General features: G+C 37.7%; 1 protein-coding gene across 4 annotated transcripts; it reads left to right on the forward strand.

Annotated features, from left to right (window-relative positions):
- The first annotated feature begins 595 nt into the window (after positions 1–595).
- snx17 (sorting nexin 17) lies at positions 596–26,103 on the forward strand. Of its 4 annotated transcripts, none has more exons than XM_057352890.1 (15): positions 596–1,298; positions 3,811–3,885; positions 5,683–5,800; positions 9,581–9,645; positions 10,844–10,954; positions 12,221–12,311; positions 17,606–17,693; positions 19,135–19,204; positions 19,921–20,013; positions 20,194–20,397; positions 21,834–21,962; positions 23,665–23,742; positions 24,002–24,079; positions 24,170–24,211; positions 24,310–26,103. In XM_057352890.1, the coding sequence occupies exons 1-15, from the start codon at positions 1,239–1,241 to the stop codon at positions 24,427–24,429; spliced, it is 1,422 nt and encodes a 473-aa protein (XP_057208873.1). In that variant the 5' UTR covers positions 596–1,238; the 3' UTR covers positions 24,430–26,103. The 4 variants fall into 4 exon arrangements, with proteins under 4 accessions (XP_057208873.1, XP_057208874.1, XP_057208875.1 ...); XM_057352891.1 differs by having other exon boundaries at positions 24,005–24,079; XM_057352892.1 differs by having other exon boundaries at positions 21,837–21,962.
- Positions 26,104–26,255: the final 152 nt, after the last annotated feature.

The raw sequence follows: 26,255 nt of genomic DNA on the forward strand, positions 1-26,255 counted from the left end.
AAGAAAACTCCTCTTGAAAAACAAGTAACCTAGGGGGGACTTTAAGATACCGCAGATGTTGTAACAATAGTCATTTTTGTATAACCACAGTCACGTGACTCGATGATCATGTGACTAAAGGTTCACGAGGAGGCGTGACTAGTCTGTTCGCTTTTCGGATTGTGAATTTTTTTATTTCACCCACAAAACACTCGCCACAGATCTACAATTACAATCATAATGTTATACTAATATTTGTCAGGGCATTGAATTTATAAGCAACCACTTGGAGGCAGGGACGCTATAGAATTTGAAATAAGTTTCATTTTTATGATTTAGTCACGTTGTGGCCCGTTGTACTACCTTGAACTGACAGGCTCATATTTAAATACTCTTAAAACAATGTAATAGTTCATATTAGTTCATTCAAATGTTACCATATAGCGTATACACTTTAACATTGACATCTAAATGTAAATAAGTTCAAGTAATTATTAAAGCATTCCGTACGCCAAGTACAACAGCGCTCGCAACATCTCGAATTAACGTTTTTACGCAACGACTCCCCCCTCGATCTGCACTGAATGGTTTGATCCAGCGGACTGTTGCAATGCAACGCTTCAAGAGAGAGCAGCAGAGATACATATTGAACACATTATAGCAGAGCGAATTGTTCTGTAGTGCTGTAAGGCTTCGCTACAATGTAAATCAAATATAACACCTTAAATACGAGCACTGCATCGGTATCTCGGAATGCACGCTGCAAAAAAAACAATTCTTTATTTGTTTTATCGCCATACTCGTCCGTATGTACCAGTATAGGCAGAAACGGGGGCTTTGGACAAACACGGACCACCTTTGCGTGGGGTAATCTGAAAGTTAATTAGATTGCGGGCCTTGCGACGATACTTTGCTTTTCGCAGACCTCATCCCCACATTCTTTTACACTGCGCGAGGAGGTGAGAGGACTGGCGACACAGGCTGATAAAATACCCACAATGAACGTGGAATTACCTCCAGTTGCAACATGGCTGCTGCTTAGATGTTTATTGGAAAAGTTCAGCCCCGAACATTAGGAAAGTAGCGAAAAGGGAACTTTTGTGGCATAATTCATCTCTGATTTGCACCAGGCTGGATACGACTACAACGTAGGAAAGTGTAGATCCTGCGTCAGTCAGTTTGGACTCTCGTGACAGCAAACTAGCACCGAGGACTTTCTCTGAATATTCTCGCTTTTAACGTTTGATCGTACAGTAAGAATGCATTTCTCTATCCCTGAGACGGAGGTCCGGTCCGATGAAAACGGATCTACATATGTGGTGAGTTTATAGAGGTCAAATACGAGATGCTGCTAGCTTTTGGAGGTACTTAAACATTACTACAGATGCGGATACATTTGTATGACTCTCCTATGGAGTGTTTGTCTGTAAACTTGAGAAAATCTTACACAGAGCATCGTATAACTTTTAAAGATGCGTTTATATCAATGTAAGTTACAAGACGTCACTGCTCACCACTTCCAGTGTTATTGTTTATAGCAGCATTTAGCGGAAGTGTTGCTCAGCAGAGGGAGTTATACATTTATACAGGCAAGTTAGACATTCAAACTTTATTCCAGGTGTCACAACAAAGGACTTAATAATTAACAAAAATGTACAGTGGCAGGTGTTTGTCAAACTGAACGTGAAAGCAGATAAGTGTTCACTCTCCAACAACTGTAATTGAATTGGATTGAATCCACGAAGTTGCATTCGCTATCTCTCCGCTGTCCTGGCATCCTACCCTCAGCCATATGCAGTGCGAGAATGCCATTTCTTTCAGCATAACAGTTATCTTTCATGGCGGGATACTGGAATAATATCTGGGACATGACAGCTCATTTTTCTAAACAACCTTTTCATAACAGACTTTGGTTTCTAAGGATCTGTTGAGATCTGTCGGTGTCGATACTGACGCGGAGTTTGAGTCAGATGTAGTGCAGACGTGCACCCTGTGGTGTTGACTCTTAGTCACCAAATGATCTAAATCAGGGCGGAGTTTTTTCTGGCAACATATTTTATTTTCGATATCAAAGTCCTATGGTATCGACTGACTGGAACAGTCGTTGTTTGTTTATTTGTGACAAATTCAGAGAGTTTCTTCATCAGACACTATCAGTGAAGTTGTCGTAAGTCTTTCAAGGCCACAGAAAGTTAGCCAGATGTCCAGATGTGCAAGGAAGTTGTTTCTCACTGCGATAACCTTTTTACTTTTTTCAGCTTTTATATTTGTAGCTAGACACACTTAGCTTGTTGTTTCACACAGCTTAAATCTCCCCAAGCCACCACAAGTTGTTTATAAGTAGAGAATGTGTGATTTGTGTCAGCATTCACTCATGAATGAGTTGGTTTGTTTGGACAATCTGACCTCTAAAGCCATGTAGGATTTCGAGGTGCTCAGGTCACAAAATATGCACACTTTGCAGAGGAGCCTCAAATGTGAGGGGGTTGCAATGTAAATGGCAGACGTCCTGTTCAAACCAATGGTAAAAAGTGTGATGGTTCTCCCTTTTTTATTTAGTGACAAGTAAGAACATGGCTGTTTTATCCTGCTTTTTAATGTGCTTGTTCTTGCTGTCAGATCTTTGATGACTCACATGTATGAGCTGTCGTAATTGCATATATTGCTGTCAATAACTGGGTCATGGTTACAAATTCGCAGAGGTCTTCTTAATCTCATTCAGTTACATGAATGCTTGTAAATGGGGTTCATATGTTTCGCCACAGTAAGGCAAAAAGAAGTTGTGTTACACAACCCACTTAATAATAAACCAGCATGCAGAACTCACTTCTGTACTTTGGTTTGATTACATATTCTAAGAACCCGCAAGAATGCCTTTCATATTTGGTTTTCTCATTCTAAAGTCTTTCTCTTGGGAGTCCCTGTACTTTGAACCCTGTAGACCACCTAGTTTTTTTGTGTCTTCTAGTTGGAAATATGGATGTTTTCTGTAATTTGCCATGCAGTTTGACTTGGTAAATAATGCTCTCCAATCTTGATTGTTCGCTGTATAAAGCAGTGGTTCTCAAACTGGGGGCCCCCAAGATGGATCCAGAGGGGCCACAGATTTTGTGGCATTTTATGAAATCTAGAAGTTTTTCATAAATTGTATGCAATCAAACATCAGAAAACGAGCCCACCAAAATATTGAATGTTCCAGCTTTGTCTAACTGAATATGTTTTTGGTTTAATTCAAATTCTAAGTTTAAGATTATACATTTGGGGGGGCGCGCAAAAGGATGCACTCTACACGAAGGGGGCCATACAATGAAAAAGTTTGAGAAACACTGGTATAAAGAATGCCTCCACTTGTCTAGACCATTATTTTTTTACTGCACAAAGCATTGTCACTTTCTTGAACAGCTAAGGATGTGTAAAATGATGTGTTGTCAAAACAACAGTAGTTAGACAATAGATCAGATGTGTCCCTTGATTTTAATGTGCCCAAACCAGAAATGAAGCCATTTCAAAAACACAAAAAGTGTCGGCTCACATTCTTGTGACAACAAATGGTGGGAAGCAGTCAGTGCTTATTGAAATATGATTACAGAGCCTTCTTGCATGTATTTATTGGCACGGATGCAGTATCAGCAACAGTTGAAAAGATGAAAGAAAGGTCAGAAAATGGCTTTTTGGGGAAAAGAAAACTTGTGAACTGAACGCATTCAAGGTCTTCCAGGATGAATAGATGAAGGGAAATTGCTTTGTTATTGGGGTAGGGCTAATGTGCTGCTGTTTGATTAAAATAAATAATTAACTTAAGACTAATTGTGGTGTTCTCTTCCTTCCCAGGCTTACAATATCCACGTCAATGGCGTCTTGCATTGTCGTGTACGTTACAGCCAACTTCTAGGCCTCCATGAACAGGTAAACTCCCTTTATGTCTAAAAGCATGGGCTTTATTTAAGAAACTTCTCATCAGTTATTTCAGTGTAGCAAGTATTTAAGTATTGGTTTAGAATAAAGACACATGAAAAGCCTCATGAGGTAGGCAATATTTAAATAAATAGTTTGGAATAGCTGTTAAATCAGTCAATTAATAATCAGATCATTTTTAGCAATTTTGTTACGTGCTTTTTTCATTTGATTATTTATTTGTTCATTTTTACAATTGATTTTTATTTTATTTATTTATTATTTTAGTGCCTCAACTTAAATAATTGTAACAAAACTATTATTATTATTATTATTATTTAGGCTTATTAGGTTTTGATTAACACAAATGTATTCATAGTTTTTTATATTTAGTTGAATAACCTTTATTGATATATGATTCATTTTTTGCTATTTCGCCCAGCTCTGGTGTTTGAGTAATTTGTTAAGGACATCCTAGTCACGATTTGCAGAAATATTGCTGTAAGCCTTCCCATAACATAAACTGAGCATATTGACTAAGCTGGGCCTTGCATTGAGCTTATGTACGTTGACTCATTATTAGTGTTTTTTGTATACGTTTACCTTCCTGTAACATAAAAGGCCCTTCTCATAAGAGGATTCTGTTGAATGAGTCTTCCTAACACTCTGTGACAACCACTAATGTCGTCTATCCTCATGAATAAGCGAAAACTTCAGTGAACTCGGCATCAAGACCATATTGTGTTGTTTCACATTCACTGTCTAGGTAACAAGGTGTTCAGGGTCTAGTCAGATCATATGTAATTTGCGAATGTTGTCATGAAGTGGTGGGGCATTTAAACCTTAATAATTAGTCTCTAAAAAACTCACCTGGAAAAAATTGTTGTTCCTGGTGATTAAGTGGTTTTTCTGTTATTTTCAATTCATGTAATGTCTATATAAACATACAGTCATGCGTTGTGCCATTAAATAAGATCAGTAAGAGGGTTTCCATCACTCAGGTTTTATTCGCATTTTGAAGTTTCGCATCAGAAACGAGTGATGGAAACGCTAAATTTCAAATTTAAAACCTTTAAAAGTTTTTACACTCGCTTCATTTTTGCGAAAAAGGGTATATGCTAATAATGGGAGATGGAACATTTGCTGAATAAATTCCTCCAAAAAGTCACGTAACTGCACTATGAGACGGCGTAACCTGACTAACCAGAGTACTGATCTTGTTACACAGCATGAGAAATATTGTTATGGTCATTCTTAAATGCCTGAGCAAAGTCGTTAAAGTATTTCTGTAATTGCCTCTTAGAACTGTCACGACTGTGTTTCCCAGCAGGCATCCACAAAAGCACCGCATTTATTGTGTTTCGTAATCGTCTGCTTGCGCAAGCATTATTATATATGAAAATTATTATATTCAGTGGCTTCTCTTATTTTTCTTACTGATATTTAGTGGCAGTTTATTAGGAAGTGACTGTTGACTGGTTGGATGGAAACGGTGCTTATGCGCAAATGTTTTATGCGATATTCCAATTTTGCGCATAAGCTAAATTCACAACTTTGGATGGAAACCCGGCTAGTGATGCAGATGGAGCAACAGCAGGTGTGATTTTAGCATATGCTTTGAAATGTGTAACCAAATTTATTAGCTTGTTGTGCATGAGACCAATAGTCATCGTACATAGCAGAGTATTTCAGAATGGTCAAGGGCAGTGAGTGGTCTGTTGTTCAGGTCTGTTCTCTCAGAGAGTTTTTGATTTGAAAATTTGACCTTATCAGCAAGAAGATAATGGACGTTTTATTGTGTTCTTTCAGATAAAAAAAGAATACGGAAACAACGTAGTGCCGGCGTTTCCGCCAAAGAAGATCTTCACCCTCACACCAGCAGAAGTCGATCAGAGGAGAGAACAGTTAGAAAAATACATGCAAGCTGGTGAGAATGCTTTTTAACTGAAAAGGTTATCATTTGAAAGGTCAACATTTTGGACTACATCTGGGCAAAGCTAAAGTGTTTTTGAGTTTGTTTTAGTGCTCACAGTTCATACTGGTTAGGGTTAAACACCTTCTAACTTTCACTGGTCTAAGATGATGATGTAATGGGTGGGTGTGTCCTGGGCCCCCCTTATTTTGATGAAAACATCTTTTCTGGTTCTTTTCTATCACATTTGTAAATGCTACTCTAAAGCATTTACTGACAGAGCCAAAATGAGCTTTAATCCCATGTTTCTGGTCTTCTTGAAAGAGGATAGAGCTTGTTAATATTTTGTCATTCCTGCAAATGCTTAAAAACTAGGATAGTTCACCCCAAAATGAAAATTCTTTCATCATGTATTCACCCTCATGTCATTCCAAACCTGCATGCCATTCTTTCTTCTGCAGAACACAAAAGAAGATATTTTATAGAATGTTGGTAACCAACCAACATTGGCCCCATTGACTTCCATATATGGACACAAAGCTGAGACATTTCTCAAAAAAATTATTTTGTTTTCCACAGAAGTCATATTCAGGTTTTGAACAACATAAGGGTAAATAAATGGTGACAGAATGATCATTTCTGGATTAACTATCCCTTAAGAGAAGTCATGAAATTGTTTGGACCACCAGTGTGGTCCATAAATTTCTTGTAACAGGTTGAGTTTTACTACACACAAAGGCAAATCAGCGTTTCTGGCAGCACCAAGAGCCGCTCGCTCTAATCTGTCCCAGCACTGGCACTTTTCATCGAACAAGCTAAGCCTTGTTGAGCTTATTTGCTCACAGTCTGGGAGCCGCTGTTGGCTTCGACTCCCCCAAGTTACATCACTGAGTAACGCAGTTATGGAAAATTAACCAGTACAAACACACAAGCTGTTCACATTGAATATTTTGTTAGTTTGTGCAAAGTGTCGTTCACGGTATTCGAGCGGTTGCTTGCCTTGTCCTACACTGGAAGTGAAAATAAACATTGTAGTTCCTGTTTGTGCAATTTTTTCTAAGATAAAACGAGTCAGAGAGCCGTAGTGGAATTTTTTAAGAAAAGGTTATGTTGTACAATATTTCCTAGAATTTGAGTTTGAAAATCGACTTTCAAAGCATAGAAGACAGCTTTATGGTTCAACTGCGACAGAACACTGTCAGGAAAATTCAGATATGTCCAGAAGTCGTTGAAACTTTTAAAGAGTTACACAAGCATCCACATTCTGAAAAATAACTAAACAACTGCATGCAATGGCACAACTTACCAATAAGAACATTTTATAACTTCCCTGTTTTATGTTCACTTTGTATGATTTGAGTTCAAGGCATATCGCTTCTGTAGAGAGAGCAGACATCAGCAATGTTTTGTCCTAGACTGTCCTTGCTCTCAAATACCAACGAGATATCTGAATCATTGCAGTGAACTGTTTTGTTTGCTCTTGACCCACAAGTCTTCCGGGAACTCTTTCAAAGGGTGAAAGCTGGCGAAACAGGTGAAAATAACAGAACAGATGCTCTGTATTTTTTTCCCGACCTCAATTACTGCAAAGAAAACAAGTTCATATTCACTTTTATTATTTTTATTTTGAAAGCGCAGTTTCTGCCAATCTCATTTTAATCTTGAGTACATATAGAGTAGTATTGCATACTTAGTTTCTTCGAAGAGTATTTAGTTTGATCACATTTATAAAAGATAGATACAGCTGTATGATTATTTCCGTAAAAATACGACCTCCTGGGGGGAGGAACTAAATCACGATCACACAATACATCATCGATTGATTCACTATAAGTTTGTGTTGTTTACATTATGGACGTACGTGCCGATTGCCAACAAAACACAGACATATGATTTAGTTTCACTTTGCGCGTGCAGTTCATGTCCATCATCTTTTAGCGCTGGGACCGCTCCATCTATTAGTTTCAAACGATCTCAAAAACCAGCGTTGTATCCACCGTTTATATAACATCCATCACTGAAATGTTGTGAACAAACAAACACATCTCAACTTCTCTCACTATGGCAAGAGTAACGAGCTGCAGCTGCAGGCCCACAGCGCAGCCAATCTTGACGCAGCGCAGCCAACCTTAATGGAAGGCGGGTGTTCCTATCGCTCGTTGGTTGACGCGTGGGCAGGTTATTTCTTTCGCCTTCCCGTGGGCGTGCTTTCCTGGAAGAATTGCCCAATGAGGGACTAAGAAAGTTGTTATGTAAGGGTTTTTCATGTTAGAAAAACACTTTCCGAAACCTATACGAACCTTGGGGGAGTGTATCGAGCACAGAAATACTACGTAATACGTCCAACTCGTTTTTTGACAAGTTGACCATGTTAAGCAGGAGAAGCTAGCACGTTTAACATAAAGAAGTCAGTATGCATGAAATGGCGTTAAATCGACCCTTTAAGCAATGCAAGAGTAATATTTGTACATGTAGGGCTGCAGCTATCGATTATTTTAGTAATCGAGTATTCTACTGGTTTTTCCATCTATTAATTGGGTATTCGGATAATAAGTTCTTTTTCTTTATTAAAGAGCAATACTAAATATACAAGAGGAAAATAAGACAGGTCTCTTAAAATGAACAACTAATTTGTTTCCTTTTTAGAAAAATTTACATATTTATTGCTGAAATTGCATACATTAATATCTGTGAAAACTAAACCCATTTAGTACATTCCATTGCCATATTACATTCAAAATGCAATACAGGCCTAATACAAATGTATAAATAAGAAACATTAATAAAAATAGAAAGAATAATTTCAAAGGTAAACGACTAACTTCAGTTTATGCATGATACATTTAGTTTATCTAAATTAGTTTTAGTTTCTTTTTTTTACTATTAAATAGTAATATATTTGTCCAAATAAAAATACAGAGTTTTATTTTGGCAGGTCATCGGAAGACGCTTATTTTTTAGTGTGTTAGCTTCACTCAGTAAAATGTTCTGGAGTAAACTCTCAGAGCAACTCTGGAGGTGAAGTTCATGTGTTCATGTCCTCATAAAGCGCAGACGCAGACAAATTCATGAGCATCACGCGTGTAGCACGTTAAACTGTGCAGTTCATTCACTCAGACACGCAGAACAGACAGATGCATGTGTAAATAACTTAATTCTGCATCCACTAGTCAGCAGCATCTAGTTTGATGGACTCAAACAAGTTTCACTCGCAAAATAGACTAAAACTAAGTAAAATAGCAGTTCACCATTTCAATAAGCTAATCACTTATTTATCAGCATGAGACATGCGTGTGAACAGACTAAAATGCGTGTGTCTCACGGTGAATGTGTGAGACTTTAGAGCCCTGTAACATGAATAGAGTTTAGCGGGCTGTGCGTCAGTAATAACGGTCTGTGGGGAAACGCAGTGCTCCGTGTGTACTGTAGTAAATGGATTAAACGAGGCTTCGAGGCAACAAAAAGTGCCTCGATGATTTTTTGTATTCGAATAACTCGAGTTACTTGAGGAATCGTTTCAGCCCTACGACCACGATTTTTCTCACAGTTTTCATGTGTCTTGTCATGCTGTCAGTCTTTTACATTGCTGTTCGATAACTTTGTCACTCCTGAGGTTTGATTTTGTTGAAATTCAATGGTCACGATACATCTAGAAATGCTGATTAAATGAAAATTTGTCTCTTAATGTTTTACAACGCTGTTATACTTCATATTACTTGGAAAGTTGTATTTTCATGATGGCTTCCTTCAACTTTCTAATAACTGCTGTCTTTTTTTTTCTTTCATTCCCCACAGTTCGCCAGGACCCCATTTTGGGATCCAGTGAGATGTTTAACAGCTTCTTAAGAAAAGCTCAACAGGTGAATAATATTTATACATCATTTATTTACCGTTAAATTAATAACTTCTGCCTATTTGCTGTAAATATAATGTACTGTAAACACGAACAGTTCTTGTAAGTTAACACATTCAAATAACCTCATGAAGCCGCATAATTGTCAATTTATGGCTTTAAAATGAACCCTTTTTAAAACAGAATGATTGTTCTCATTTTCACGTTCAAACATATTTTCTATTGTCCTATGATGTAAAAATTACATTTCTAACATCATAATTCTCAATAATGTGAATCTTACTTTCAAATTCTGTCGGGTAATGCTGAGAATTCAAAACATTCAAGAGTGGTTAAAGGAGTAAGCCAATAAAGATGAACCAACAAAAAAACAACGAGGGAACAGGTTGAGAAAAACATGACGACCCAATAAAACAATGAGAGGTTAGAAAATATAAGAGGATTTGATTTATGCTTGTTGAATGCAGACCCGTGGCATTTTACCCCTTTCCTACATTCCAGTAACTCTCTGTAAGGCGAATTTTTCAGCAAGATCCCCCAGGTGCCCTTCATAAAGCAGTCTGCAGGAACAGAATTTGAGATTAGACTTGGCCTTGCTTTTTTCATTTTCCAATCTCTGTAAAGATCAGCTGTTGCTGTGAGGCCATGCACCTCAGCAGGAGACGAATCATGCAGGAAAGAATAAAGATGAATCTGCAAAAAGCGAAAGAAAGGACGGTGAAAGAACAGTGAGGCTTATCCATAAATAACAGTCGGCTCTAGTCAGCACTGTTGTGTTTTGGCCCATGTGGCTTTGTGTTTATTTGTATACCCTGGGTTGCAAACTCATTCCTGTTTTAAATTCAAAATATGTTATTTATGAGCATATTATTTGGGGGATGGGTCTCAATTTGACAAGATTAATTTGTTAATTTAGGGGAGTCTTTTCATTCAGTAAAGATCGAAATAAATAAAAAACGCTTTAAGTAAAGCACATATGGAAGCTCCTCATGAATACACGGGAAATGAAACCACATTGCTTCCTCCCATCCTGCATTCTCAGTTTGCCTGAAAGGGTGTGATTGATGTCACCGGTATTGCGTGTTCATCAGATTGTTCATTGACATCAGCTGAATCTGCCAGGAAGCAGAAGTTGAATTTGTGTTGAGCGCAAAGGTCTTTCCTAAAAGCATTTTAAAGAACAGCACTTTCTTGCTTTGGCACAGGAGACACAGCAGATCCCCACTGAGGAGGTGCAGCTGGAAATCTACCTGTCCAATGGCCAGAAAGTCCAAATCGATATCCTCACGTCTGATCAAACCGAAGACGTTCTCGAGGTGAGAATGTTGTTTTGTGTCCTTTACAAAGAAGTGGTCTGCAGAATGTCTTCCCTGCGTTCTCAAGGCTTCTTAAAGTTCATCACCAGCATCAGGTTTATGTATTAATGTCATTTTGAATATTAATATCTCGACATGTATAGCTGCCTGACTTTTATTGTAATAGTGAGCTAATATGAATTAACACGAAACAGTAGATCATTTGTGTCTTATAAAGTAACATAATGTGTCCAATGTCAGAAATACATAAAAATGACATAAATGCAGTTTTTCTTACCTTTATGGGTGTTTCTGTGAGTTTACAAATGTATAGACTTTATGTTTGCCAATTAATGCATACAATTTATTTTTACATCAGCTCTCTGATCAGAATCACACATTTCAGCCTGCAGCTTAATAGCTCTGATGCATTGAGGAGCTCTTGGTTATATATTACATCTTTCTCATGTGAATCACACAAGCCTGTTTCTCAGTGACTCCTCATTTAAATGCACCCTGCACCCCGCAGGCATACACAGCACACACCGCCACAGGACAATTGCTTTCTACTGTACTTCACAACCACAGGGCTGGCCTCAAGCGCCCTTTAGCACCTGATGGAAAGTCAAGTGTTCTGCATAAAACTTGGCTCATACGTAATAGAGTAACTCGATCATGAGACCTCCAAGGGTGTAATGTTTAACATTTTGACTGTGAAAAGGATCATATCCAAACCACTTTTTCAGCTCTTAGTTCTTTCAAAGACTGGATCTTTCAGGTTTGTTTGGTATGTGCTTGTACCCAAGGTTATTATTGTTTACTAAAAGTGTAAAAACATGTTTGTTTATTGAAATCAAATAAAACATCGGCCTAAATATTATTTGAAAAATACAAACTTATCTCAGTCATTGCACTAAATGAGTAACTGAAAATAAATAAAAACTCTATTAATATTGAAATAAAGTAATAAATAAAATAAATGATGTAGAAATTATAATTATACAGAACATAACATTATTGCGAAAAAATGTAACTACAATTAACAAGCGAACTAAAAATATAGAAATAAAACCTAGCTTAAAATATTAATAAAACTACAATAAAACAAAACTATAACAACTCCCTTAAATGCTAATGTATTTTTTTCTTTTTAAATCTACATAAGCAAACATGTATTCTGATGGCAATATGTCATAATTATTGACCTATAGATGTTTGTTGTTCAGTTTTTGCGGTGGTAATAAACGCATCGTGGATAAATAATAACGCATACAATATTCTTGGCAGGCTGTGGCTTCAAATCTGGACCTCCCTGATGAACTGGTGGGATACTTCAGCCTCTTTCTGGTTCAGGAGAGGGGGGATGGGGGCTGCACATGTGAGTATGACCTTTGACCTTCGTTGACCTTAAACTTTGGTAGAAATCTGTGCAGGCTCAGACTGTAACGTGGCTCGGGCGTGAGTGAACTGTATCCAAAAGTCAACATGCTTTTTCGATGACTGAATCCAAATGCACTCTTGGCAGCTAAAAAGAGAAGTCTGCTGTGTTCAGTGAAGAAGGCCGCCCACTCTTCTCAAAAGTAAACCGAGTTCAAGTGGATGACGCTTGGGTCAAGCTGTTGTTGGCATGATACGGCGCTGCTGTAGGCCTTAAATTTAATTTAGGCAAGCCAGGCATCATTATAACTGCTGCTTATATTTAGAGTTAGGGAATTAAATAAACATAAACATCTAATCATTTTATTTTAATATTAAGTTTTAGCTAGTAGGGCTGTCAGAATTATTAAATAATTGTCTCGTCGCAATTATTTGACATAATCGCAATTATTTCAGATAACCGCAATGATTGTAAATCCTTAGAAAACAAGTGAGCCTTTTTTCATCCACTGTCCTTGATCTGCACTCACTGTTACATACAAATGACATTTCTTTATCGTTTGAGTTGTATCAGATTTGTACTTTTTGTGTTTGAGTTTTATTAAAGTGATTCCAGATTTGCATCATCCTCATATCTCAGTTTTATTCTTTTCTGTTAATGTCACTCTATAGGGATTTTTACTAGTTACATTTACATTTTGCAGACGCTTATATCCAAAGCGACTTACAGATGAGGGAAACAATGGAAGCAATTGGAACAACATAAGGACAACAAAAGCATCTGTTGTTTACAGAATTTTCACATTTCTTAATGTATCTATATTTTATTCATTGACTTAATTAATTGTAATTAATCGATAATTGTCAAAGCCTTTACATAGACAATTAATTGCCATAATCGCAATTATTTAAAGCAACACTACAGAACTTTTGCTTATGGTTCCCCCATGTGGTTGATAAGCGCAATTGTCTGTTATCAGTTCGTAAATACTCTCACTGTAAAAGCTTCCCCATGGGCAGCGCAATACAAGTGAATTCGTTGTTTAAACAGAAACCGCTGTTACATCATGTCACTTCATAAACTGTGCATGTACTAAAGCACTCTTTTGGCTCCCGCGGGGTATACTACTGGGCTATACTAATATCTCAAACTAAATTCTGCGGTAGCAGCTGGCTGTTAGCTGTGATTGCGAGCTAGCTACATAGGAGCTAATGTGCTAACGTTAGTGTAGCAATGTTCGTATAAAAGGAGGAAGGAGGTGGGAACCGGCGAACATTAAATAAACTTTTTAATACAATAAACAAACAACAAAACCAAAGTACACAAACATAACTAAAACACATAATGTCCAGGCCTGGTCCTCTCTCGTCGTACCTTCATGTCACTTCTCCTCTTATGCTTCCGGAGCTCCTCCGTGAGAGATGCGAGACCGGTGTAACGCACAGCTGTGACACTGATTATCACTAGCGCCACCGGCCTCGCGTCGTTCCCTCACGGCTCTCGTCCCGCCTCCCTCGTCACAGTTAGCTACATAGCACATTTGCAGTCACCCATAACACAACACATGGGCGTTAATAATTTTCTGTAGTTATATTTTCGGAAACACACTCGTGACCAGGCATTGTGCTTTGTGTAATAGGTGCAATCACTAATTTACACTCAACTCGCTATGGGAATAGTGCCTAGCATATAGTAAATACCGATAAAATTAGTCCAAGTGCATGAACTAAGGAATCAGCGACTTTTGACCATAAAGCATTTATTGTGGTTTGGAAGTAATTGTTTACAAGCATAACACTAAAATCGTGACAAGGCATGATCATGCTTCATATTGAGACCCAGCAACATTACATTATCTCTAGTCTACCATACTGTTACAAATTGTGAACCAGTAATGTTAGTGCGTCAATAAACAACCTGAGCACAGCCTAATAACTAATAAGCTCAAAAGTACAGGACAGTAAGAAAAAATTTACATATAAGACTTTCAAATCCAGTAGCAGGAAGGCTAGGTCTCCATCCGTTTTGCAACCCATTGCCTCTTGCAGCTCGTGCCACTGAGTGTAAATCCGTCAGATATTGATTTGTGCTCGGGCTCGTGTCCGATCGATCACTCTCTCTCTTTTCCTCTTTGTTCTTTTTTGCTGGCTTTGCCATGGTGATGGTTTGGAGACTTGCGTTGAACTAGATAGTTTGTCTTATTGTTAAGGTAAGTTTATACTCGAGCGTCGGACCTACGCCGTAGCCTCTACGCCGTAGCCTACGGGTCGGTTTTCATTTATACTTCTATGTCGTTGTCCGCGTCGACAGGCAATGACCACTAGGCGTTAGTGTCCACGCGCGTGTTGCTTGTAACCAAGACAAGAGCCAAAGAAGAAGAAGCTCGTTTGAGAAGCATTAGCAGTGATAGCGGCAAGTAAACAGTCACTTTAGTTGCAGATTTGAGATGTTTAATACAGAAACACAAATATTTTACTTGGATAATTCATTCGGAATTGCGTTTGAGTAAACATGACTCTATCGCAGCATTTTTTGACCTGAGGGAGGGGTTCAAACAGACCAATCCCAGAGCTTGCGGTCCGCGTAGAGTCCGCGTTGAGTTGACGTGTTGTTACATTTTTGGAGAGGTGCGCGACAGGCTACGGCATAGGTCCGACGCTCAAGTATAAACTGAATTTAAGCTGTTGGCTAACTTCACCCAGGCTACGAGTAAAACGTGACGTATGCCTTAAAGCAGGTGATGGGCGGTGCTTGTGTACCTTCCCGCACACCAAAGTTACAAGTGTGATTTCAGCCGATAGAGGGCTGCTTAGGTAGCAGCGGCAGTAAAATTCGTCCAGTTAAGAGTTGTCCTACCTCTAAAATAATTTTAGAGAGATTATTTTAAGGTCAAAAAACTCCCTAGTGTTGCTTTAATAGACAATTAATCGTCAGCCAAATTTCAACATCGTGACAGCCCTATTAGCTAGAAGCATTCTGTCTCTGCAGATATGCGACTTTGAGATAAAATACACAAAAGAAAAAAAATACTGCATTATGGTTGCCTAGAGATAGAAAAACAAACAACGCTTCAATACAAATAGATGTACTGTGTTGCTTTTTCCTTCAGTCTGTTATAAACAATGTTTGTGAAGACTTTGTTGGCAAGAATAAATGCAGGCAGCAGCGATATTCAAATTGGTTGTCACTGTATTGATTTATTGTGCATTGCCTGAAATGCAGAGATAAGATTACTTACTCTGTCCAAAATGAAACAGATTGTTTCAAGCTTTGCCGAGTTCATATTAAATAATGTTCTAGCTTCCAACAGTTTCTTAAATTACCAGTACTGTGTGCCTACATCATTCCTCTCCAAACGCCCCCAAGGGACAAACAGATGAATTTCTGAAGTGTAGATGATTCCATTTCTTGCACAATACACATCATTAGTTCACTGCATACTGGGTAAATAGATTGCAAAGAAATAGGCCATTCTTTGGTTATTTTGTTCTAATTTTTCATTTATTTTGTGCGTTACGCAATTGTAAGTCTTTCAGAGGATAAATCCTTCGGCGAGCAAAAGAGATTTTGGCAGCGGGATTATTATTCTTCAGATACCACAGTGTTTGTTCGGTTCTTGAAACTGGAGGGCATCTCTTTTCTGATTTTACTCAGATGTTTGGCAGCCTTCACCTTGTCAAGATATATCGCAGTCGTTTTGTTTACAGAATTTTCCATAATCCTTTTTTATACGCATGCATGGTCATTGTTAAACCGCTTTTAGAACAGAAACATTGCGCGTCCCTGCGGAATAACATGCTATGTGCCTACCACTCAGCTGGTTGCCAGATCCTCACCTGAATGCAAAATTCTTGTCAGATATGATGAAAACCAGTCCCCCTAAGAATCCTCCCCAAAAGCCCATCCTGGTGCCCTGCTCATTCTTGGCAGTAATATGCTTTTGACAAAAACACAGAAAAACATAATGGCCTGCAAACAGAACCCATTTTGGGGAGAACAGATGGTGGAGACCAAGAGATCTGTGCCAAAAACATGTTTGGCTAGCTGCAGAATAGTCAAAAAACTGAAAATACTGCACTATTTTGAAGGTTTTAATGAGAAAAAAATGTTGGGCGGGACTTGATTTCATCTCTTGGGAATTGATTGGATGGTTGGAGGTGATCCCACCCCCTGGTTGAGATGTATATCATGCAGAGATGTGGTTTGGAGAGGGAGGGTAAGATGTTTTTGGTGAGATTACGAGGGAACATAAATTGAGCAAAAGACCTGCACAGATAAATCATTTATAATAAACACTGCAGTATTCCATATATAATAAATAGTAAAAAAGAAGAATTGTTCATTTTTGTTATTATGGTGACTTAACATGTTTACGATAAATAATCATTTTCAAATGGAGCTGTGTCTTGAACTTTGGCGTTTTTATCATACTGCTGTTGGCACTATTGCATAACAGTAAGCCATGAGAGGTAGTGTGTTCCACCCTTACAAGTGATTTAGTAAAGGCAAACACAGAAACCACAAATAGAGGAAACTGAAAAAAAAGAATTAGCCTTTATTTTGTATAAATAAAAATAATAAAAAATATATGTAAAAAAGTGATCACACTGTTTCCTTCCATTAATACTAATTTCCATCAAGGCTCCAACCATTTTTTAAATATTGGTTGAATGAAATGACAATTATAGAAAAAGTCTTGCATGTACTTGAATATGTCAATGCATTTTTTAAGGCATTTTTGGACAAAAAAAAATTGATTCCTACTCCTATACCCTTGATAACATCACTGTGACACATGACCTCTCATGGCTTATTTTTTTAAAAGGACACTCCCATCAAATAATATCATTCTTGTCTTAACATGCTGTCTAATGTCAGACTACTGAAATGGTAAGACACAGAGTAGAATGACAAAGTTGTGAAGGCATGCGCTATAGATCTGTCTCCTTTTCACTCTCCTGTTTTTAGTGTTTCTAAAAAGCCTAGTGCCCATTTCAGTTCTAAATCCCTGGCTACCATTTCTCCTTTCCCGAGTCTAGAGAAAACATCTTTTCTAACAGCTGCAGAATTGATTCCCTCCCTCATTCCTTCCTTATGTCCCTCCTTTCACACAAAGTGATAAACATGTTTTTGTGGCCTCTGAGGCTTTAGCCAGATGGACTCTTCCCCCATCTCACTTTGTTTGTTGTCATTGTTTTACTGTCCAAATGTCCTTGAGTGTGAAGACACTCATACATTTCATCTGTTCTCTCATTCTACTGACAAAATCTTTCTTGCCTCCTATGGTGCCACAGACGTGAGGAAACTGCAAGAATTTGAGCTGCCCTACGTGTCCGTCACCAGCCTGCACAGTCCTGACTACCGCATCGTCCTCCGCAAAAGGTACAAGGCTGAACATTTTGAAAGTGCTTTTATATGCAACAGATGAGTACAGCTAAATTTTATACATTTATGTTGTTTAGAGTAAAAGCCAAGTATACTTGAAGTATATTTAATAGACCATATAAAATGCCCTGTTTAGGCGTCAAGATTTTAAAATACTCCTTTGAATCACCGCAAGCACTTGCCAAGGTATAACTAACAGTTTAAACAGAGCTCCCAAAGACTGTTCTACATGAATATTTGCTTTAGGAAGAGGCACCCCACAAGGCTCCGTCTTTGACCCCGTTTAACTTCACTAGAGAGGCACATTTTGACTTCCTGTTGTAGAGATGAGCATAAAAGAACAGATCGTTTCTCATGTGGTTCCTTTAAACTGTAACTCACAGTGATTCCAATGTCCATGCAATGCAATATTTCAGATCCTGGGGATAGGGAATTTTTGGGCGTTGCAGGATTTATACATTCCTTTTCTAACTCTTATAAATCTGTCACTATAGTGTAAGGGCAATACAAACACTGTACAATCAATAAATAAATGAAATATTTATTTGCAGGAAAGGTAACATGCACAGTGTATGAGTGTTGATGTTCCAAGTAGTTTATTAACTGCATCGTTTTCATCAGATGACCTTTGGATTTTATAATTAACATACTGTATGGGAATCATTTTTGGAGAATTATTTAATAATAATATTACCAGAATGAACATAGAAACAACATTGTGAAATGGAATCTAGATTTTAAAAAGCATATAACAAAACATATAAAGTTATATAAAGAGCACATTAGCACATTTTAGTGGTTTAGCGGCTATAACATCTCTCATGTATAGCTCATACAAGTTCATTATATACTTTTGAAAAAGGTCACAGAATGGTGGTATTTAGTTTTTCCTCTCAAGAGAAAGCACAGGCCTCTTGACCTACTTTCCAGAAGAGTACAGACAACCTTCAGCCAAATCCCACCTGTTCACTAGATCAGAAATGGGGATATAAATCTGACTGCACTGATTGTATGCTTACAGAGGAAAGAAATGGGAAGAAAATATATGACAAAATCACATTAGCCACTACATAAAACTATGCTAAAAACCTTGCAGAATCACCCAGAACATCCTGGCCTAGCAAGCCAATAATAAAACATATCTGTATGGTGTCTAAAGGCCTGCAAATAAGATTTAATGGAAAATGGAGTCTTTGTTTGTTTAGCATTGATAAGCTCGCATTGCAGTGGTGGTTCTCTTAGAAAGATGTTTTTATATAAAAGGACAGTAGCCTTTTTTCAAACTATTGGCAAACCATCATCATCTTGTTTCTTAAGCACATTTGTATCGAGTGTGTGATTATGCAGTAAAAATGCATTAGAAAATAGATGTGATCACAAAAGTTGAAATTAAATTGTGTATGTCATTTACTTAACTATCATTACTGTCTCTCTTCAGCTACTGGGACACAGCGTATGACAGTGATGTCATGGACAACCGTGTGGGACTGAACTTGTTGTACGCTCAGGTAAATATATGTTTAATATATATATATATATATATACATATTTAAAATGACATTGTGTGGTATCTTACAAATTTAACACTTGTCACTGATGTGTTGTCAGTTGTGAAAAATAATGTGGCTGCTGTTCTTCACATGCTTTGTGGTTATTTTAAAAAATGATGGTCTTTGTTTAAAGGTGTAATACGTAACCTTTTTGGTTAAAATAAACAAAAATACGTTGTTCGAACCAGACTCAACACAAATTCACAATGTTAAGCTTATAATGATTTATAAGTTGAGCTGTTGGCTATGATTTCGTGGTAAATTTTATGTGTCAAACCAAGATGGCAATATAGAGGCAAAGGTTATGTACTGTAGCTTTAGTGTTTCATTTCTAGATCACAATTAACACAAAACATAACTGCGAAAAATGATTTTCACAAAGGTTTCCTAAACACCGCCCTCATCTGCCATTGCTAGAACAAACGACTTTTTGGCATAAACTCACGCCATAGGTTAAGCAAATGTCACTGTGCCGGACAGGTCACAGAATGCTCAAACACAAAGCAATAAATACTTTGATCAACTATTCAATTACGTATTGCTGTCTCTGAATATAAAGCTGGAATATTCAATAAAATATGGAAATCCTGTTAAAAACACAGTAGTTACACAGAAAAAAGTAACAGTGCGAGAGAAACAAGAAACTTCTTTCATCACTATCCGTTTCTACTCAGACGGTGTCTGACATCGAGCGGGGCTGGATCCTGGTGAACAAAGATCAGCACAGACAGCTGAAATCCCTGCAGGAGAAGGGCTCAAAGAAGGAGGTACGTCTGAGCTCCACTAGGCTGCGTTATTTCATCCTCCACATGTCTGTGAACTGAAAGAGATTAAAGTCTAGCCTGAGACTTGAATGTATGCTGGTGGCGACGCTTCAGTATTACTGCCATTTGTGTCTGTTAGAAACAGTAAACGTCTTTTTAACTTGCTGTGTCTTTGTTCAACAGTTCATCAGATTGGCTCAGACGCTAAAGTACTACGGCTACATCAAGTTTGATCCTTGCATCACAGATTTTCCAGAGAAGGGCTGTCACGTCATAGTCGGCGCCGGCAACAACGAACTCAACTTTCATGTCAAACTGCCCAACGAGCAGATGAAAGAGGGCAGCTTCAAAGTCACACGCATGAGATGCTGGCGGGTCACGTCATCTGTAAGTCGTTAACAGTTATAACTGATAAATCTCATATTTTAATGGTTTGGTTCAACCATTAAAGTAAAATTTCTTGCAAATAATCTTTGTTTACATCACATTTAGCCACTGCTGTATACAGTATATTAAAGGGATACTTCACCCAAAAATGAAAGTTCTGTCATCATTTACTCACCTTCGAGTTATTCCAAATGTGTATACATTTCTTTGTTCTGATGAACACAGAGAAAGATATTTGGAAGAATGCTGGTAACCAAACAGATCTCAACACCCATTTACTACCATAGTAGGAAAAAAATGGTAGTCAAAAGTGCCCCAGAATTGTTTGCTGTCCTACATTCTTCAAAATGTCTTTTGTGTTCAACAGAACAAAAAAAAAAAAGATAAAGTAATTTTTCATACTATGGTAGTCAATGTTTGTCAAGAACTGTTTGGTTACCAGCATTCTTCCAAATATATTTCTCTGTGTTCATCAGTAAATGATGACAGAATTTTCATTTTTGGGTGAACTATCACTTTAAGAATCCAGACAAAAACTCCCCTTTGGGTCTTAGCTAAGAATCTTGCTATGACTGTCCATTCAGGCATGTCTGGATTGATTCTATTTCTGTGCTGAAAACGAGAAGTTCATTTGAAACTCCAATGAGCAAAAAAGCTACTTACAATAGCACAAAAGACTCTCATTCTCCGTCTCATTGCTCGCTTGCACCCCTCAGCCAGCTAACAGACACTCCTCCATCTACCCATTCATATTTATTTTATTGACTGACAGATTCCTGCCGTACTTGCCATCACAGCTTTCTACAATCATTAGTATCTGAAAACAAAATGAAATGATTACAGTTTGTTTAAAAGAATATAATAGTAACTGCAGTATGTGCCAAAGCAAGAACTGTTACCCCATTCCTATTTTTCCTCACGGCAGATTGACAACAAATTCTGCACTCAAACTAACCGAATCCAAGTGATTTCTCAGGGGTGATGTGGTAACACTGCATAATTTCAGTTCAGTCCAATGCAAACAGCTGTGTGTGTGAGCTTGTTGCCTCCGCTCAGCTCCACAGTGGTCTTGGTCTCTCCCCTAAAATAACCTACATGTGTTTCTGACAGTGGTCTCCGGAGAGTGCAGCCCGGACACTGGGTCCATCATGGCTGTAGTCTCTCTAATGAGACCAACAAGGTTTCCTTTGTATGTGTTAAGAACAGGGCACAAGGTGTCTGTTTTGTGTCGATTCTAATGAGACATTTTGGCGTGTAGGGCTTGAGGTGTTGCGTGAGAGGAATGACATTTTGAGAGAGGCTAATGATGAGTAATTGAGGTTTGATGGTGATTGCCATGTAGAGGATTTTAGAAATGGTGCGTGTAATTGCCTCAGCATAAATAACAAGGATTATCGTGATGGGGTTTGTAATAATAACCTGGTGTGATCATGTAGCAGGTGCCTGTGGCGAACGGTACCGCGAACACGAGCAGTTCTACCAAATGTGATGTGAAACTAGAGCTGGCCTTCGAGTACTTGATGAGCAAAGACCGTCTGCAGTGGGTCACCATCACCAGTCAACAGGTTAGTGCTGTATCATGGGCCATCACACAATGTCATTTTGACAGATTTGATTCCAAAGCAAGTAGGGATGTTAAAGGGATCATATGGCGCGAATACGTGTTTTTCTGTCTTTGGTGTGTTATAAGTTGCCCATGCTTGTATTAGACACGTAAAATTGCACAAATGAAAGTGTGGGAACAAAAGATGCATTCTATCTAAAAGCGAATGCTCACCCAGACCTGCCTGAAACGCCTCGTGTAACCACACCCCCACAAATCTACGTCAGTTTGTGGTATGATTTGACTAAGACCGCCCAAATGTATACTCAAGTAAGGTGGGCGTAGCTGTCAGTACAATTGCTTTGGAACCTGATGTTCCAAATATGGTAAGAGGCGTTACATTACCGTCACACGCTTGCAGTATTCGACCAATCACTACACACTGGTTAACTGGCCAATCATAGCACACCTCGCTTTTCAGAGCGATGAGCTTCGTAAAAAATCTGCGCGTTTCAGAGAGGCGGGGTAGAGAGGAGATACAAACATACACGGTATGTGGAAAATACAGCCTTAAATTGAACCTTAAATCGTGTATACACATTACATTACATCTAAAACGATAATATTCGTTTTAGCCGTGTCATATGACCCCTTTAACAGTTAAAAAACGATCGATTAATTGATCATTATAATTGAATCGATTGAGCTTACTGAATGTCGATTAATCAACTTAAACACAAATGCATTTAGTAATCGTGCAAGCAGATGGTATAAAAAACTGCAAAATTGCATAAGTCAGATTTGTTTTTCCTCATAACTAATTTTAAATAATCAGATATGCCTTCAGATACAAATATATTTAGGATCGTGAAAAACATCCCTGAACTTTTAAACGGTAACGTACAGTTGCCGATGTATATGTGGGCTTGATACTGTGGAGCTCATCATATGGTTTTTGTGGTATTAATGATTAATCGATTAATTAGGGCTGTCAAACAGTTATTGCAATTAATCGCATCTAGAAAGTTTGTTTACGTAATATATGTCTGTGTACTGTGCATATTAATTTTGCATTTATAAACACATACTTGTATACATATTTATGAAATATTTACATGTATTTATTTATATTTACCAATAATTTAAATTATATAGTACACATTTTATATCCACAGTACACAGACATTTCATATGTAAACACAAACTTTTATTCTGGATGATCATGATTAATTGTTTGACAGCCCTACTATTAATTGATCGATAATTTTAATCATAATCGAATAATCGTGTTCTTAAAAATGGACATCCCTAAAAGCTAACAAAATTTATTTCATTTATTTTCTTGCCAACATTGTAAACAGTGTAAAACCTCCGGGTTTTATGACAAACGTGAAGGGGTGACACAAGACATCAACAGATTTGTAGTAAACAACAAAACTGTTTGTAAAAAGGAATGTTTAAATCAAGCAAACTTCATATGTGGGAAAATGAAGTTTACCATGATCTGCATTGGTTTTATAACATTATTAAACACTAGGACAAATATTTTCTATGCATTTGTAAATCTGTGCCAAAATAAAAAAAATCAAATGCACAGCTTTCCACACACCGCAAAATGCAACAAGACCTACATGTGTCAAATTGTAATATATGCATTTTGTCCCCTCTGTCCATGACCCACCAGTTCAGAACCAGTGTACTAAGAGATCTTTTGGTTTTCACAGGCTATCATGATGAGCATCTGTCTTCAGTCTATGGTCGATGAGCTTATGGTAAAAAAATCTGGCGGGAGCATTAAAAAGGTCAGTCTGCCTCTGTTCGGCTTCCTTAAAGTACATGTCAGATACCTTTGAAAGTGTTTCAGTATGTGTTTGTATCATGCAAGAGTGAGTTATTCCTGATATTCAGCCATGTGCGAAAAGCGGTCTGAATCTGTTTATTTTCTCTCTCGTGTGGTGTGAAGACTTCCGAAAATCTAAATTGCTTGAGAGATGACACATTTTTAGAGTGTTCTCATGAGCTTGAATATTTTGCACATTGGTGAATGTTTCGTGTTTCCAGCAGATGCAGAAGAAACGACTGAACGGACCTGTCCATCGATCCGACAGTCAGCAGGCTGTAAAATCTCCTCCATTACTAGTGAGCATGACGTTTATGCAGAACAGATGGATTTTGTTTATATAAAAGAAGTGCTTTAGTTAATGCACTATGCTAATTTCCATTTTTCAGGATTCTCCTGATCCCAGTCGTGAACAAGTAGTCAAACTCTCGGTGAGTGATGTCATCGGTTTCACTTCCTTTGTAAATGAATTTACAATGTAAATGACTTCAAAACTGTTTGGTTTACTCTGAACTCTTGTTTTGTTTAGACCAAGCTGTCTTCTGTTTCCCTGAGAGGACTCAGTTCTTCCAACTCGGCGAACGACATCAGCGGCAATGATTTCCATGGAAACTACGCCTTTGAAGGAATCGGGGACGATGACCTGTGATGGAGACGCCTCGTAGACTGAAGGAAGGAACGCAGATAAAATTACTTTCTTTGAGCCGAGTTTAGTTTATAGATGCCCAGTTCTGCAGTACTGTAACTTTTCCCTTCGTAAAAAATGTTTGATTTTCCTTTGAGGCGTAATTAGGGTCAATGTCAAAGTTCACAAAGCTGCCTCAGGGCAAGTTATTACATTCATAAGAGACACAACATTTAGGCAAATGATGGAAAAGGCTCTATTGAATCATACTTCCTTACAAGAGACGTAAAACTGTGCTTTTCCTCTTATCTGATCATCGGGCAGGCATGAAATTCAATTCCACCACCTCAGTTTTAGTGTAGGTGTGTCCATACCAGCAAATTGTATATTTTCCTTTTCAAATCTATTAAGAATTTTATTTAATATAGATGTGGTTTTCTTCGTACCGTGCAATGTGCCAACGTTTGCCAAAAGGGTCATTACAACCCGTTACATTGTAGTTCTCTGCGGCTTCCTTGTTTGTTCCGTTCTCTCGACCCGCTGCCTGTTGCTTATTCATTGCGGCATCAGTGCTTATTCTAGATGAAAGCGCAAATTTAGAATGAGAGGCCTTACGCTGATTCAGCCGCCTTCCAGATCAAAATCAACTTCTCAAAATGAAAATAAATGTAGCGCCGGACACAAGTGGGCTGAAAGCTGTGTCCTGAATCTTGCTTGTTTGTTCTCTTCGGTAGGCCCGCTGCACTAGCTGAACCCGTGTTTTTTTGCACAGTATTAAGAAAGGCTGAATGGCTCGGATATTTATTGAGAAATTGTGGAAAACATCCTGGAACATTCGCATAAGGTTTGGAGGTGTGTCATTTGACTTTTGTGTTTGTCCGTGTTGTTATTCAAACCAACATAAATGTTTCTCAAAAAATGCCAAAATCATAGCTCACTTAAGCATTTTGCACAAAAAAAAAAATCACGGTTATGTCAGTTTTATAAATGTACATGCAGTTTAAAAAGGTATTCGGAATATTTACTAATCTGTATTATCTTTAGTATATTACAAACAAGTACATTTGATCAAATATAATCGAAGCTGTATAAAATAATAAGAAACTAACATTTATCGTTGTTTACAGAATTGTAGAAAATTGTTGAAAGAAGTGTTTACAAATTCCACATATAAATTTCATTTATCATCATAATACACTTTATATATTTTATTTTGTAAAACATCATTCCATTCTTTTTCTTTTACATTTTGTATTGTATTAAAAACATTGTGGCAATCATCTCAGAGGACTGTGATAACATGGTGCTTGGGAAATGGCTGCATCACATTTATGCTGGGGATTTGACTGCATTGATAGTCATGTTGAATGAAATTTCCATTTCATCCATTCTGCAGATGTGTACATTCCTCCAGTGTGCACATTGTGTTTAATTCAAAGATTTCTCTCCTGCTGATCTGTTACAAAGGCGGCAGATTTATTTTTGAACTAATGGCTGTAATTTGTGATTTCGAGTTACAAGCATCATGGTGTAAAATGAAAATGGTATATACTGTCTGTATTCTTAAACGTGTACATCTCTCATAAAGCTCATCAGTATGATTTACTTCTTTTTATTTTAATCCTCAATCACGGTAAATAAAAGAATGGAAGTTGCAGCCTTCTGGGTTTCAATAAATTTAGGTGCCAAACATTGTCACTCCTTTGTGGTTTCTGTACCTTTGGTTTGAATACCACTTATTCAATACACTTCACTATTGTTGTAGGTTGTGTTGTTTATTATTCATGATAGTTCATGGTGCATTAATTAATATTAACAGTTGAAACGTTTGATTAAAAAAATGTATTGGT

This window comes from Triplophysa rosa, linkage group LG15, assembly GCF_024868665.1.
Source record: "Triplophysa rosa linkage group LG15, Trosa_1v2, whole genome shotgun sequence".
NCBI lineage: Eukaryota > Metazoa > Chordata > Actinopteri > Cypriniformes > Nemacheilidae > Triplophysa > Triplophysa rosa.